We start from the raw sequence: 17412 nt of genomic DNA on the forward strand, positions 1-17412 counted from the left end.
AAATAAAAATAAAAATAAAAGTAGAGAGATCACAGATAAAAATGCAGACTCCTAGCTTCTCTAGAAACATGAAAACAACTGGCAATACTATATCCATCCTCCTAAAGAATTACTACCGGCTGGGATGGAACAGCACACACTCTCCAACATGCTGAAGTCCCCCTACTCCTGCTGCTTTTGCCCAGGGCCTGCATCATTCATAGATGTTCACTGGCCAACCTCCGCAGATGCTGGTGTCTTAGACAAGGCACTCTCATTCTGTCCCAATAACAGTGTCTCACAAACACGCAATCTGAGGCTCAGAGTGGTACAATTCCATGCTTAATAACATACCACCAAACAAATGTTAGTACGTACCATACCCCAAATTTTCCCAGGTATGCATTTCAAGACTTTGGTTAGGTTCCTTGAATCCCAGACCAGATGATGCATCATCATTCAATATAAGTAGAACGTTAGTTTCTGATTTTAGAGAAACTAAACCTTCTTATCAAGGTCAGAAAACAGTTCCAAAGCTAATGACTTACAGAACTTCTCTGAACATCCTGTTCAGTCTTAGCATACATCTCAGACAGATCACCATTTAGGATGACATCAGCTAATGAGTTCACCAGCGGTGCATGGTGTATAATCAGGAACACCTGGTGAAAAAGAAGAAATAGGATTTGCATTAAAGGGTATAGTCTTTTGACTTCTTCCTTCCCCAATCAGAAACAACCCGGCTGGGCTACATAAAGGTCTATATTAAGCAGTAATTCCTGTGATGCAAACTCCAAAGAATGGGTCCCATTTAGCAGAAGTCAGTTACATTCTTCTCCTAAGGTTGGCCTGTTCTTCAGACTGTTGTCTATTTGGCTGACTGCTCTTCCTCAGAAGGAAGTACCTTGCCTTAAGGCAAGACTGTACCTCATAGCTGGATGAAGCCAAATCTGGCTAAAGTAGAACAATGTGGGAAAGGAACAGACAAACCAGCACACTCCTTCCTTTCCATGGGCACTTTAGTATCAAACTTGATTATGATAAGACTAGAAGGCATCATCCCAGTTCTTTAGCTATATAGGATGAAGGGGCCAGGGAGTTCTGCTCCAATCAAAGACTTAGCAAAGGGTTGGCTACACAGAAATTTCATCACTGGGAGCAGCTCTGACTCTTTCGGTAGGTTTTAAAACATTGGGATTCCATAGCAGCATCAGAAAGTGTGGAAACTGTGGGAGAAGAAAAGGCACAGCAGCCAGAAGCAGATCAGTTGTGCCAGAATGCAAAGTCAGAGCACTCTGAGCTGTCTAAGCTGGACCCACCACCCTACTCTGTTGGAATAGCTATAGGAAACAGGGTGTTCAAAACTGCCTTCCAAGCCTGGCCTAGACACACCCACTATTTTTTTTTTTTATAATCGGAGACAGTCTCACTTTGTCGCCCTCAGGAGAGTGCTATAGTATCACATCTCACAGCAACCTCTAGCTCTTGGGCTTAGGCGATACTCTTGCCTCAGCCTCCTGAGTAGCTGGTACTACAGATGCTCACCACAACACCTGGCTATTTTTGTTGTTGTTGCAGTTTGGCTGGGGCCGGGTTCGAACCCGTCACCGTCAGTATATGGGGCCAGCGCCTTCTCACTGAGCCACAGGTGCTGCCCTGCTATTTTGTTTTGAAATGTAAAGACAACAGGGCCTAGTACAGTATGAGGTGTATCTACCATTTGTGTGTATGTGTGCATACATATACATTTTTTGTTTTTAATTTCAAGTTAATGTAAGGGTACAAACAACCAGGTAAAAATATTTGATTTTGTTAGGTAGAGTCCCTCTTGTGGTTATGTCCCACACTCAAAAGGTGTGCCAAACACCTCCACACCATGCCCATTCAGTGAGAGTATCCCAACCCACTTCCCTTCCCCTCCCCCCAACTTGACATGAATTTTTCTCCTATGTGGGCATGCCTTAGATCATCTACTGGCTTCATATTAGTATTAAGAACATTGGTAATTGCTTTTCCACTCTTGTGATACTTTACTAAGAAGAATGTGTTTCTTTTTATTTATTTATTTATTTATTTATTTATTTTTAGAGATAGAATCTCACTTTATCACCCTTGGTAGAGTACTGTGACGTTATGGCTCACAGCAACCTCCAACTCCTGGGCTTAGACAATTCTCTTGCCTCAGCCTCCCGAATAGCTGGGACTACAGGCATCTGCCACAACACTCAGCTATTTTTTTGTTGCAGTTTGGCCAGGGCCAGGTTCAAACCTGCCACCCTCAATATATGGTATATGGGGCTGGTACCCTACCCACTGAGCCACAGGTGCCACCCAAAGAATGTGTTTCAACTCCATCTAGATGTGAAGTCACCATCTTTTTAGGATGACTGAATAGCATTCCATGGCGTGCACATACCAGTATTTGTTAATCCATTCCTGAGTTGATGGGCATTTAAGTTGTTTCCACATCTTGGTAATTGTAAATTGAGCTGTGATAAACAATCTAGTGCAAAGTCCTTGTGATAAAATGATTTTTTTTTTTCTAGGTAGATGCCTAGTAGTGGGATTCCAAGGTCCCCACATCTCACAGCAACCTCTAGCTCTTGGGCTTAGGCGATACTCTTGCCTCAGCCTCCTGAGTAGCTGGTACTACAGGTGCTTACCACAACACCTGGCTATTTTTGTTGGGAAAATGGGAAATTTAATTTGAGTTCTCTGAGGATTCTCCATGCTTCTTTCTAAAGAGGCTGTATTAGTTTGCAGTCCCACCAACAATGTAAAAGTGTTCCCCTCTCTCCACATCCACGCTAGTATCTACAGCTTTGGGACTTTGTGATGTGGGCTAATCTCACTGTGGTTAGTTAGGTGATATCTCAGGGTGGTTTTGATTTGCATTTATCTGATGATTAGGAATGATGAGCATTTTTTCATGTTTGTTAGCCATTCATCTCTTCCTTAGAGAAGATTCTATTCACATCTCTTGCTCAGTGATAGATGGGATTGTTGGCATTTTTGTTGTTGATTAATATGAGTTCTCTATAGATTCTAGTTATCAAGCCTTTGTCAGATTTGTAATATGCAAATATCTTTTCCCATTCTGAAGGGTGTCTATTTGCTTTGGTTGTTGTCTCCTTAGCTGTACAGAAGCTTTTCAGTTTAATAAGCCCCATTTATTTATTTTTGCTGTTGTTGCAATTGCCACAGAAGTCTTCTTCATAAAATCTTGCCGTAGACCAACATCTTCAAGAGTTTTTCCCAGGCTTTCTTCTAGGATTTTTATCATTTTTTTTTTTTTTTTTGAGACAGAGCCTCAAGCTGTCACCCTGGGTGGAGTGCCATGGCATCACAGCTTACAGCAACCTCCAACTCCTGGGCTCAAGCGAGTCTCTTGCATCAGCCTCTCGAATAGCTGGGACTATATGCACCTGCCACAACACCCAGCTATTATTATTATTATTATTATTATTTTTGGTTGTAGTTGTCATTGTTTGGCAGGCCTGGGCCGGATTCAAACCCACCAGCTCTGGTGTTATGAGGCTAGTATCTTAGCTGCTTGAGCTACAGGCACCATCTGATTTTTATCATTTCATGCCTTAGACTTAAATCTGTTATCCATCTTGAATCAATTTTTGTAAGTGGTGAAAGGTGAGGGTCCAGTTTCAGTCTTTTACATGTGGTTTTCCAGTTCTCCCAGCACCATTTATTGAATGGGGTTTCTTTTCCCCAGTGTATGCTGTATGCTCTTGCTTGGTTTATCAAAGATCAGGTGGCTGTAGCATGTTAGTTTCATCTCATCATTTTCCATTTGTGTATTTTTAAAAGTATGTGTGCACATATCTATTTGTTGATATAAGCAAAGAACAGGGTTTCTCAATTCTGGCACTATTGACACTTTGGGCTATAATTTTGTGTTGTGGGAGGCTGTTCTATAAACTGTCTCTCTAATACATCTCCACATATTGCTGGATATCCCCGAGAAGTGGAGGTGGAGAATCAACCTCATGTGAGAACCCCTGGCAGAGATGTCTCTGAAAGGACATATAAGAACATGTAATTATAGTTGACTCTAAGGATAGAAATCAGGAGCCTGAACACAACTAGAAAAGAAACCTGGTTTTTACTGTTTGGACTCTTGAAGAACTTTTTATTAAAAAAATAAATATTGTATTAAAAAATACAATACAATATGGGCAGCGGCGCCCATAGCTCAGTGCATAGGGTGCCGACCACGTACACCCAGGCTGGCGGGTTCAAACCTGGCCCTGGCCTGCTAAACAACAATGACGACTGCAACAAAGAAATGTAGACAGATGTTGTGGTGGGTGCCTATAGGCCTAGCTGATTGGGAGGCTGAGGCAAGAGAATCGCTTAAGCCCAAGAGTTTGAGGTTACTGTGAGCTATGACTCCACAGCACTCTACCAAGGGCGACATAGTGAGACTCTGTCTCCAAAAAAAAAGTAAAGGCAGAAACTAACACAGGCTATCTCTGGGGAATGAGGTTGTGTGCCCAGAGGACAGGGTAACAGGGAGACTTTTTCCCATGTCATGTGTTATACTGTTCGAGAATAGGGAGGCTATACTATTCAGACAAACAACTACAATTCAAATTAAATAAAAGGTACAGGCAGAATAGCCAAATATGGCACTTTCCTTTAGAAAAAGCACATCTGTTTTTAAAATACCAGGAAGACCTTTCCTTATCATAGAGACTATATAGCATTATCCAATGAGTTAACCCATGTCCAAGGGTGTGGCAGGCATTCAAACATCAGCAATGATGATGATGATGATGATGATTTTTTTCACCTCATCACATTCAAATGACTGCCACACTTCAGCAAATAAAACCCAAATTACCCAATTCGTTCATTCCATAAATACCTATTATACAGCTTACATGAATGTGGTCATAAGTGATCATTAACACATTCTTTTATTCAGTCCACAAACATTTAGTAAGCACCTACCCCCCAGGACAAACACCAACCAATTCCTGCCTGTGTACACATACAGTGCTCATTTTCCTGGCTCTGACCTGAGCTGGGTCGGCTGCCTGCACCATGCTGTCATTGTAAGCGACAGTTTAGTTTTAGGACAGCATTCCTGCTACACTAAATTAACACCATCACTGAGAATGTCCATGGTTTGGGAGCTGTGTTTGTAAAGTAACTTGTAAGTATGTATTTTTTTTTTTTTTTTTTTTTTGAGTCAGAGCCTCAAGCTGTCCCCCTGGGTAGAGTGCTGTGGCATTACAGCTCACAGCAACCTCCAACTCCTGGGCTCAAGCGAGTCTCTTGCCTCCGCCTCCCAAGTAGCTGGGACCACAGGCGCCCGCCACAACGCCCGACTATTTTTTGGTTGCAGCCATCATTGTTGTTTGGCGGGTCTGGGCTGGGGATTCGGCCCCTCCACCTTAGGTGTACGTGGCTGGCGCCTTAGCCGGTTGAGCTATAGGCGCCGAGCCGTAAGTATGTATTTCATAGTGATGTAGGGACTTCAAGGACATGACATTTATCCCTGACTTTAGGTTTTCACACATTTAGGTCACAGCATGACTAAGCTAAATGCAAATGCAGGGGGAGGAAGGATTCAAGATATTTTTATCTTTAAAGGGATCTTTACTCAAGTTTGAGGAACATCAAATTCTAAGCTATGCTTGTTGTGAAATATTAGAACAAGTAATTATGTAGGAGAGAGTTCTCAGAGAAAAGATGTAGCCTCTCTCCACTAAAGGACAAGCTGTGGAGGTTTGGCAGCTGTGCTCTCTGGAGGAGACCCTGACTGTGCAATGCTGCCTTCAACAGCTAAAGCATTCTGCTTTCCACGTGACTCCTAGGGCTAAGTGACTGGTCTGCTCAGGTCCTGCCAGACTCCCAGAATCCCAAGCAGGAGATGCTGGCAGACTTGTAAGGAGGTGGTGGTGGAAAAAGCTGCCAGGAGAGGCTGGAGTTTGTCCTCAGCTCTGCTGCACAGAGGGGCATTCAGACAGAGTCGACACAGTGCATAACTCTGGGCAAACAGAGCCCCCGGAATAAGTCTACGGGATGTGAGCAGTGGTCAGGCCACGTCCGGATCCACCTATAGCCGCTGGGAGGAGGTGGCCTCTGAATCTTTCTTCTCAGGCCAAAGGAGACAGCCCTGCCTCAAACTTGAAACAGCTGGGGATTAAGTCAGAAGAACAATCTCTCATCAAAGCAAATAAATACCTGTGCCATTTCAAAAGTGGGAACAAGAGGTCTGGTCAAATGTTTGACTACTTGACAGTCTAATGAGATGGCCTGAGAGTCTGGACTGCTTGTAATAAAAATATTTTTAAAGTTATGTAACTGAGTCACCATGGAGTTTTTCCCTTCTTGTAAATATTACATAATTATAAGAAGGAAACACACTTGTTTAAGGAGGGAGGCAGACAAATTGGCTCAAGACACAAATCTGGGAGCTGAGGCTGCTATAAGATACCTTCCAGAAGGTAATTAATCTGTGAACTAGAACCACAACAAAATCTTTTAAAAATAGCCTCAGTATAGGAAGTTTGTTAAACAAAGGATGCTGTGTATATGCACGTTGCAGGTTCTGTAGTTTGGGCGTTATTTCAAAGCACTGTGAATCAAAGCCTTCCAGCCTATATTTCCAGAGAATTTTGAGCCTTCCTCTGTTGTTTTGGAAACTTCAGTCCTCATGGTAAAAATCAACTGCACAATGTTTATTTTACATTTCTCTTTAAATGTTCATCCCCTACCATGAAGAAGATACATATACTTCAGGGTCTGGAAAATAGAACACTACTTTCTTATTATTGTATTTCCAGATGGGGAACACAGAGAGAGAATACATGGCAACGGGACCTAGGGACTTCCTGATGGCAGCAGTGTTCCAAGGGCCCCCAAATGTGGTGGGGACATGGGCAAAGGACCAAACATACCTGTGACAGAAGATAGAGGGACACCGGCAGGCTGATTTTCGGTCGTTCTCCTCCCTAGTATAGGTTGGGGGCAAGAGAAAAGAGAGGTCCAGGTCATACAGTGAGCATCATAAAATACAAGAAACCAACAGCCATCTGTTTGAACAAGAGACACCCTGTCCCACTGACTTCCTCCAATGGCCCTAAAGCTGCCCTTTCCTGGTGCAAGTTAAAAGTCTGAATCCCACTCAATACTGTTGCAATGCCACTATTTTTTCCACCTAAGAAGTCCTTCACTGTTAGTCATGCATTAGAGAGGGACCCAATAGAAAAACCTGCTCCTTAAGTTACAAAGAATGTACATTTCCCTAAGGTGGGGCAACAAAAGCCCCAGCAAGAGAGGCCATCCTAGAGGCCAGACTTTAAGAAGCCATTTTCAAAACATGGGGAAGGGAGACACCTGGGGTATTCTGGCCTTGGAAAAGCCCCTCGCTTGTTCTGAGTTTCAATATGCTCCATCTTGCATCAGCCCTATGAGGGAGGGATCTTCAGGACCCTCATTACGCAGTCAAAGAAACAGGCTGGGGGAGCTGACCACCTTGTCCAAGGTCACAGAGTGAGGAACGGGAACAGGTAGAACTTGAACCCAGGTTTGAAAACTCTACTTTCCACATTTTATCAATGCCTTCCAGAGCTGCCTCTGGTTAAGCTAAATTAGGGTTATGATTTTCTTTTATTTATTTATTTGTAGTGAGAATCCTCATGTTCCATTTCCCAAAAGAAAACTATATCCCTTTGGGGCATCTGTGTAGGGTGACGAGCTGGCTCTGTCCTGCCTCCTATTGGGGCCTCTGGTTACTGTCTTTCTCTTGGCCCCCTTAACTCTAGAAGAACTGGACAAAGAGAGGCTTTCCCTTCCTGAAGCAGTATGTCTCATAGAGAGATCTAAGAACCAGCAGTTCAGAATCTCCTGAGGGGCAGGCTAAGAATGCAGATGTCTGTCCTAGTCCAGACCCACCAAACCAGAACTCCTGAGAGGACAGAGAAAGACCCAAGCACCTGCATGTTAGCATCCTTCATCCCCACAGGGGCCGCTACGGCCCGCTCACCATGGACAACCCTCACCCTGGGATCGTTCCCTACGTGTGCTCCATCCCTCTCTTCCAGTCTGCACAAGTGTGGCTGCTGTCTGGATCCTCTCCAAATCAGTTAGCACTGGCAACCATCAGAAAAAGTTACCAGGGATGAGAACACCTCAGGGAAGGATGCATAGAAACCAAAACTATAAAATTCATAGAGGTTTCCTGTTTCCTTCTGCCAGTAATTTTTTCCCATTCACTTTTATAGTGTTTCTCTCTCTCTCTCTCTCATACACACACACTCTGGAGCATGCTTGCACTTGGGCATTGTTTCTCTCTTTCTCACTCCAGAAAAAAGAGGAAAAGAAAGGAAATCTAGCATCCTTTGAAGGAAATCTCCTTCAGGGTCAAAATCATGGTCCCTTGCAAAGCCCAGTCCCATTCAAGGCAACTGTTCTTTCCCACTCTTAAAGACAGCCTGCAGCCAGCAGAAGCAGTGGGCGCGACCTACCTTGTCCTGGTTCTCCAGAGAGTACACGTAGAGGGGCAGGAAGAGCCTGTTGAGCAAGTGGTCTGTGAGCACATCATTGAGGAACTCACAGTTGATGATCAGAATGTCATTGAGATAGTGTAGGTGGTCCAGGTGCTCAGCCACCAGGTCACTCAGTTTCCCCCGATTCCGGTGCCTGCCGAGAGAAACAATCACCTCAGACTGGAGGCCACTGCTCAGTCTTTGGGCCTAAAGCCAATGGCCTGAAACTTAAATCACTGGGGGTTCATTCATACAACCACTATTTGAGCCAGTCTCAGGTGACACCTATCCCAGCTTGTACTGAGGAGCTAACACAAAGAGAAAATGGACAGGTCTGCTACAATCAATTGTAGAGGACTGTCAGGGTCCCCTCACCATCCAGGGGCCTCAGCAACACTCCTCACACCAACACAGTCTCCCCAAAATGGGATTAACAAAGCAAAATTCAGCTAAGCCCTTACAGAAAGCTACTGAACAAGAGTAGCTACTAGCCAACATGGCAAGATGCCTCTGGCTCCCCAGATAAGCAGCATTACCGGAGAAATAAATCCTTAATAATTAAAATGCTCCAGAGGAGTTCTGAAGAGAAAAGCAGGCCTCAGCAACCACGTGCCCCCAACAATATGCAGGACATAGAGCAAGGACACAACATCCCTCCCCCAGGTCCCTTGCCTGGACATCTCTGTCTCCTTGCAGTTAGCTATAGGCATGCTGGGTGGGTCTCCTGGGTGGAGTCACAGTTACACCCCCCCCCCCAGAGTATCTGTTACAAAGAGCAATCTAGCTAAGGCAGGACATTTTGTTTGCATTATTACCCAAGTAATAAACTGTTATTTTAGAAAACAAAAAATTACAGAAAAAAATAAAAAGAAACCAAAGACTCCTATTAACCCACCATGAACAGATTTCTACTATTAACATTTTAGAACTTATGATGCTATAGTCTGTTTTACCACATTTTTACCTCTCTATAGTCAATCTAGAACACATACACAAGTGTTACCTACCTATCCATCTAACCATATATGCTTAAAAAAATAAGATCAATTTTGCCTCAAAAACTTTTACATTACTTTGGATCATTATACCTTCAATGCTTTAATAAGATATTTAGTAAATGTTTATAGCAAATACATGTTGGAAAGTCTAATAGCATAACAAGCACCCATGAACCCATCATGCACTTGAGACTTTGAACCTTCAAGACACAATGTTTTGCACTTCTTCTCTGGGAAATTTTATATATTGGGATATTACATGCACCTCATTTGTCAATACCTTAGCTTTAAAAATATCAATTTAATATGTGAAAAGGGGTTTAAAACTCCAATAGTGTTAGTGAGCTGATAATGAAAAATAGTAGGGAAGGCACCCATAGCTCAGTGGGTAGGGCGCCAGCCACATACACCAAGGCTAGCAGGTTAGAACCCAGCCTGAGCCAGCTAAAACAACAATGACAACTGCAACAAAAAATAGCCAGGTGTTGTGGCAGGTGCCTGTAGTCCCAGCTACTTGGGAGGCTGAGGCAAGATAATCACTTAAACCCAAGAGTTTGAGGTTGCTGTGAGCTGTGATGCCATAGCACTCTACCCAGGGGAACAGCTTGAGATTCTGTCTCAAAAAAAAAAAAAAAAAAAAAAAAGAAAGAAAGAAAGAAAAATAACAACACCTGGCCCAGCCCCCTTTACTTCTACCCCCTCTTTAGAGGAGGCAGTTAACACTTCTAGTTGTTTCTACAGATAGTTCCTCCCCTATTTCTATAAAATTTGCATGGACTTCTGTTTTGCTATGGAGCCGTTTTAGATTATCTATTGAACTCCTGACATAACAGAACTCTGAGTTCTCTCTGCCCCTTCCCCTTAGTGGTAAGTGAAGTTAATATTATCATAACATTTACTGCAGAGCTAAATAGAGGACTACGGCTTCATTCCCTTCCTTGTATAACTTTGTCCTGCCTGGAGTGCCATTCCTCCTTAGATCTCACATCCATGACTCTTCATATCCACAAGGATTCTTGTTTTCCCAAATGCTCAGTCAGATTTGCCATCAACCTATCCTTGCTTCTTTCCCAGTATCAGATCTACTATTCTATCTGTCTAGCTACCCTACTGCCAGGACCCGCATTCAAGGTTCCTTTAGTGTCCTGACCCTATCCAGCTGTACCTTTTACCACACCTGGGCAAAGTGTCATTCTGGGACAGTGGTTCTCAACTGAGTGGTTCTCAACAACAGTACCCAGTTCAAAAAGTCAGTAGTGCCAAAGGAGGAAAATCCTGCTTTTAAATTTCTACTTATCACTCCAAGGACAAAATCACCATCATAATCTCTTTTTTTAAAACAGATTTGTTGAAATATAAATTCATCTAACATAAAATTCACCCTTTTAAATATACAATTTAATTGTCTTTAGTATTCACAGTTGTCTGACCATCATCACAATCAATTTGGAACATTTTATCCTCCCTGCAAAACTCATTTGCAATCACTTCACATTTCCCCCCCCCAACACTGCCCTCCTCCCACAACTCTAGGGAACCCCTGCCCTACTCTGTCTCCACAGGTTTGCCTATTCTGGGCATTTCACAGGAATGGAATCACCTGACATGTGACTCTGTGCCTAGCTTCTTTCACTTAGCAAAACGTGTTTGAGGTTCACCCACAGCAGAACACATGTCAGTGCTTCATTCCTTTTTATTGCCAAATACTATTCCATTATACAGATATGCCACATTGTAATGATCCATTCATCAGTTGACAGAGCACCTTAATCTTGTGACCAGCTGCCTACCAACCCCATCTCTGGGTGTATAGAATTTATTTACCCTCTGGGAGGCATGTGGGTTGTTTCCAACTTTCTACTTTTATAAACATGTGGGTAGAACATTTTAGAATAGGGAAATCTGTGCTCTCCCCATACATGGCAAGGTAAGTTTTCCTCAGTGAAAACTGAAGTGCCCCCAGCCACCCTGCCTACTACTGAGAGCATCCCAGGGGCATCACTTACTCCTCATCAGTCTGCACACAGTTATCAAGTTCGATCACGTGACTCCCGATGAACCAGACCAAATTGGAGAAGTAAGGGACAGCAGTTTTATCTCTGATATAGTGTAACATGGCCTGGTTATCCACTGAGGAGATTCAGAAAAGAAAAGAAAAGGAAAAAAAAGTCAAGCTACCAAAAATAACTGGGAGGACATTAAAACAAAACAAAACCACAATGAAAAGGCCCTCTGCTATAACCTCAACTTGTCTGTCTTTCCTAGAAGCACTTGAAAATGTTCATCTTATTTATAAAACTAAACTCATCAAGGCAGTTCTTATGTTATTTCTATGATTAATAAATTAGTTGGGCTAAACGTTAATAGCACATTGGAGAGCCTACTTATCAGCAGTAGACTGACCTGGACTGCACTGAAAATTATACCACTTTCAAGCAAGTTTCCTGTATTTACATATAAGGATAAGTTAAGAAATGGAAAACCAGAGGTTAATAACTTACATGACACTGGAATAAGGAACACAGGAATCGTCATTGAAGGAAAGGCAAAAAACAGACAACAGTTAACAGGGTTAGGAACTGGGAAGGTGAGACAGCTGCTCAGAGGTTAGAGAGCTGGGCCAGGGGCATCTAAACCAAGAAAGAGAAGTTAGAAGAGAACAAGAGAAAATAGAGTGCAGGAGGCAGGGGGGCTGGGGTCGAAAACTTAGAAGCCTGCCAATTGGCTGGTGATCCAGAAAGTGAAGCCAGTAGGCCCAGCTTGTGATCTGTGGAGCCTGGACCTTGACCCCAAAAGGAGCAGCTGTTTCCTTGTGTCAGCTATCCCCTGCCCCATAGGGCCACAGGCCCAGAATAGCCAAATTTACAATGTCAAGTTAGAGATCCATATTCTCAAGCAAGCAACTTTTAAATATTGACAACTATATATTTTTTTAAAAACTATGTAAGCCAATTAAAACATATCTCCTTGGGCAGTAAGTTTGCGATCTTGTGGATGGGTCCAACTGAGCTCTCAGCAAGGCTCTTTAATGTAAGCCCAAAATTAAGCTAGAGTGAATAGCTGAGGAAACCCCCACCCCAGTTAGAGGTCATCTCAAGTAATAACATTTTGATTCATGAAGGTCAAAGCTCTCCATTCCCTGAGAAAAAGGAGTCCCAGCTCCAGTGCGGTGACTACAGAGGAATAATCCAAGCATTGGCCAGAGAAATTCCAAGACATTGCCTTGGAGAGACAAGTCCAGCTCAAGAAACCTATAGCCAACCAACCTAGTGCAGTGCAGGCAGAGAGGCCCGCACTTTCTCTTGGTAGCAATGTTTTGGGCATTAAGAACATCTTACAAAAAAGGAGGAATTTATTAGTACTAGGCTTTGTAGCCCATTGGGAATACAATATTGCCCCCTGCTGTTCGTAATATGACATGCTTTTATGTATTATTTAAAGTTATCCCCTAGTTACATTTAAGTATATTCTATAAGCCAAAACACAAAAATTTAAATCTAACTTAAATTTAAAAGACAACTTTGCTTTATTTAATTCTAACATGGCCACTCGAATCCCATGTGTGCCTCTCAGGACAGCCTACTTCTGTGCGGCAGTACTGAGGAAGACTTTAACTTACATGGAGAAGGTAGTGGCACAAAGATTTACATAAGGGGCCAACTAACTGTTCAAAGGTGGCAAGTCTTACATAAGACAAGCAGTCACAGCTTACAATAAACAATCTCCTTTACTGCTTTCAGAGAACTGTATGCACAGACACACAGGAGCAAGTACTTGCTGCCAAGTTAGAAATCAGCCATGGCATGAGTTCACAAGGAAACTTACCTTTATAGACGTTCAAAGTTATGGTTCTTACAGCAATTCTAACCATGCTTTCAGGGTGATTGAAAAATTTGATGGCTTCTGTGTACAGGGCAAAGTCATTGGTGTGCTATAACAAAAGAAGTACAAAAATGAATAGCAAGCATGTAAGCCAAGCCTGCCCCCACCCTACTTTCTGAATTCCATCAGAAACTTCAGTAAAAGAAGAAAAATGCTGTCAGTGTGGACTTGAAGTTCATTCCTAATGGGGAATGTGGAAAGAGATGGGGAGGCAAAGTCATGAAAAAAATAGAAAAGGGGCCAAATAATGTCAGACCCAGGTTCATTTCCTGTTCTATTACTTCTAAGCTATGTGATGTAAAATTTTTAAGCCTCTGTTTTTTCATAGCCATTTAAAATGGCTATAGTAACATCCACTTTATGGTTGGTAGGATTAAAAGAGATCCTTTCTAGTCCCATGCTTACCTCAGCATCTGATACCTAAAAAGCACTCAATGTGACACAATTCTGACTAGTGAGATACAAAGGGAAGTCTGGTAGGAGGCTTCTGGGAAATTTTTTTTTGGAAGTCAAAAGGGGACACAAAAAGGGAAGCAGTTGCAACAGGCACTTGAGCAGTAGCACATGAGTATGTGATGTTTGGAGCTGCTGCAGCCATCTTGTGACCTTGAGAGGCTGAACCAATTGTACAGTCAGTAGAACAGGAAGACAGAAAAGCATGGGTCCTTCTATTGTAGTTGAGACACAGGGTGAACTGGTCCCCAGGAGAGCCAGTGTCTACATTTTGGAATGTGAGATAAATAGACCTCATTGTTCAAGCTCCTTTTAATTATGAGAACAATTATAATTTGTTTATTTAAGCTGCTAATCATTCGCTCCAAGGAATGCTGGGAACATTAGCTGGTAAAGAATAGCAATATCTGGCTTTGGCAGTAGCTCACGCCTATAATCCTAGCACTGTAAGAGGCCCGGGAAAAGTTCCTGCTGGGGAGTAAGTAGATGGAGCCTCAAGTTGGAGGACTGCTTGAGCTCAGGAGTTCAAGACCAGCCTGAGCAAGAGCAAGACCCTGTCTCTACTAAAAATAGAAAAATTAGCCGGGCATGGTGGTGGGAGCCTATAGTCTCAGCTAGTCAGGAGGCTGAGGCAAGAGGATCATTTGAGCCCAGGATTTTGAGGTTACGTGAGCTATGATGACACCACTGCACTCGACCTGAGTAAACAGAGCAAGACTCAGTCTCAATTAAAAAAAAAAAATCAGCAATATCTATGATTTTAGGGAGCCAGGTATATACTAGGTGCTTTGAAAACATCATCCCATTTAATTCAACCCCTCAAAACCCCACAAGGCATATATTCTTATCCCAATTTCTCAGATCAGGAAACTGAGGCTCAGAGAGGAACTGGGACTTCCCTACGGTCACACAGCAGGGAAATGGCAAAGCCAGGCCTGACTGAAGTTCCTGTTTTTCCCATAGGGGAACAGAGCCCCAAGATAACTTCTAGGTACTTCTCCTCTCTGCCAAGTATAATGCTCTCAGCACGAATTAAATTTTACATTAAAAATAGAATGGAAACTTGCATAATAAAAAACAAAATGTTTTTAAAGCATGCCAAAACAGCATGATGCTGCTGTGAAAATCATGATAGTGATTTCAAAATGTTTTTAAAGCATGCCAAGCAGCATAATGCTGCTGTGAAAATCATGATAGTGAGCTTATAAGTGCTTTGTAAATAGATACAAGACACGAGATCCCCCAGATGGCCACTGCAATGATGGGTTTAGCTTTACACACCACTGTGCCCCTCTGGCAATTACTCACCTCATTGTAAAAGAAATGGACAGTGTGGTTATTGAGTTTTAACGAAAGTGTTTTCAGGAACGATATATAATATGCCATAATCTCCTCGTCGGAAAAGTCAAATTTATGAACGATGATAGAATTTACGTAGTTATTAGAGAGTAAATAATCTAGAGGGAGAAAAAAAACAAAGCAAAACATACACAGGTTAATTCGTGCTTAAGGAAAGATAAGGAAAAGATGCCTGGTAGAGCAGAAGACCATATTAAGATACTTGAATCAGTTAAACTTCTGGGTTGTGGGGATTGAACAAACTAAGAAGGAGCAGCTCAACCTTTAACCAGCAAAGAAAGCATCTACTGCACACAGTCACCAGAAAGTTCAAAGGCGTTGCCAGAGAAAAGCCCTTCTCTCCCTCCCACACAAAACAGAAAAAGACACTCAAACATTTTTTCATTACTAGCAAAGTTCAGCAAAGAGACGGGGGTGGGAAGATTAGTCAGTGCATGGGCATTTTCACAAACCACCCATGGATGAGGGTAAAAGGCACTGTGTTTCATAAAAAGCTACCCCATTTTGCCAGGACAAATCACATCATCATCCCTAAATGCTACAAAGGGACACGCATGGGTTTTTTTCCTCCTTAGATAGCAACAAGATTTCATAAAGATCACTTTATGCTGGACCCTACACCATGCCTAGCATCAAGCTACGTACTCTACATTATAATCATCTTCCTATTTTCCAAATGAGCAAAAATAGCTCAGAAGGGTTGACTAACTTGTCTGAGGATACAGAAAGTAAGTCACAGAGAAGGGATTCAAACTCAGGTCAGATGTCAGAGCTTGTGTTTGTTACACACTAATGGGAGCTGACAATGGAAACTGGATGATGAGGGCCTGAGGGCACTGGGCCCAAATGGAGAGGACCTAGCTCCCCAGCTCCCAGTCCTCGCACTGCAGAAATGTAGGCCCAACACAGCAAGAGCTTCTGACTGCGGAAGAGAGGCTGGAAACCACATTATCTTAATGCTCTATCTCCAGAATTTGAAATGTTTGCCACTGGATAAGCTAATTTTTAAACCTATGCCAGCCAACACAAACAAATCTATTAACCCACTGTAGCCTGTGGCCTATAGTTGGAAGTCTTGGTGTTGGCCCTTGCTGGACACATCCCCCTCTGAGTTCTCATTAGCCATGTGCAAAGCAGGCACTGCAGTCCCACTGTGCATCCTTGGAGATGCCAGTGTGTGATCACAGCACTAGATCACCTGCTGCCCCACAGAAGGCTAAAGATAGAACAGAATGGCACAGTTCAGGGCCTCACTACTCAAAAGTCTGGTCCTCAGACTGGCAACACTTCATCCCCAGGAGTTTGTCAGACCTACAGAATCTCAGACCGCAGCTCTGTCCTGCAGGCAGATGTGTGTGGGACAAGCCTGCAGGGGCTTCCCAGGCATGCTGGGGTTTGGGAGGACCCACCTGCCTCCACTGAGATCTTACCCCTGTCACTTTCTAGAGGTGTGATCTTGGGTAAAAGGCTGATCCTACTCACTCCCCAGTTTCCTTGTCTAGAAAACAGAATAACAGTACCTTCCTCGAAGGGCTGTTGTGAGGATTAAAGGAGATAATTCACAAAAAGCACTCAGCTGCCATTATTCTTACCAGTATTATTGAAGATTCAAGATCTCAACTACCATATTTCTAGGATTGAACAGTTACTCCTGGGTAAGTATGAAATTAACCATCAAGTTGTTTGGAACCAACAAGATGCCTAACTCCAGTCAAATATAGGGTTTCTTTTTTTTGTTTGTTTGAGATGGAACCTCACTCTGTCGCCTAGGCTAGAGTGCAGTGGCATCATCATAGCTTACTGCAACCTCAAACGCCTGGGCTCAAGTGATCCTCCTGCCTCAACCACCCCCGAACCCCCAAGGAGGTGGGACTATAGGCCTGTGCCTCCTGTGCCCAGTTAATTTTGTCTATTTTTATTAGAGGTGGTATCTTGCTCTCGCTCAGCTTGTTCTCAAACTCTTGATCTCAAGTGATTTTCCTGCTTTGTACTCCAAGTGTGCTAAGAAACAGGTAAGAGCCACCAACTGCACCCAGCCAATCAAAGTATTATTGTAGTGGCCAGATGTGGTGGCTGTGATATCACAGTACTCTAGCCTGGGCAACAGAATACACACACACACACACAGTGGACACAAAGTTCATGTGCAATATAAAATAGTTTAACATAGTAATTTGCACACAAATTTTATGTCCACCATATATATATATATACCTGACATAATAGTG

The 17412-nt window shown here is 42.9% G+C and overlaps 1 protein-coding gene across 4 annotated transcripts in view; it reads right to left on the reverse strand.

Moving 5' to 3' along the window:
- CLEC16A (C-type lectin domain containing 16A) overlaps positions 1 to 17412 on the reverse strand; it is a 223624-nt gene that overhangs the window by 179136 nt on the left and 27076 nt on the right. For all 4 annotated transcript variants that reach the window (XM_012812106.2, XM_023507562.1, XM_023507563.1 and 1 more), the window contains exons 4-9: positions 15134 to 15282; positions 13316 to 13421; positions 11497 to 11620; positions 8472 to 8646; positions 6903 to 6956; positions 528 to 641 (exon numbers count right to left, since the gene is read on the reverse strand). In XM_012812106.2, coding sequence (XP_012667560.1) covers positions 528 to 641; positions 6903 to 6956; positions 8472 to 8646; positions 11497 to 11620; positions 13316 to 13421; positions 15134 to 15282 — 722 coding nt within the window. The remainder of the gene's footprint in view (positions 1 to 527; positions 642 to 6902; positions 6957 to 8471; positions 8647 to 11496; positions 11621 to 13315; positions 13422 to 15133; positions 15283 to 17412) is intronic.

The sequence above is a fragment of the Otolemur garnettii genome, unplaced genomic scaffold, assembly GCF_000181295.1.
Source record: "Otolemur garnettii isolate 467f Iridium unplaced genomic scaffold, OtoGar3 scaffold00189, whole genome shotgun sequence".
In the NCBI taxonomy this organism is placed as follows: domain Eukaryota; kingdom Metazoa; phylum Chordata; class Mammalia; order Primates; family Galagidae; genus Otolemur; species Otolemur garnettii.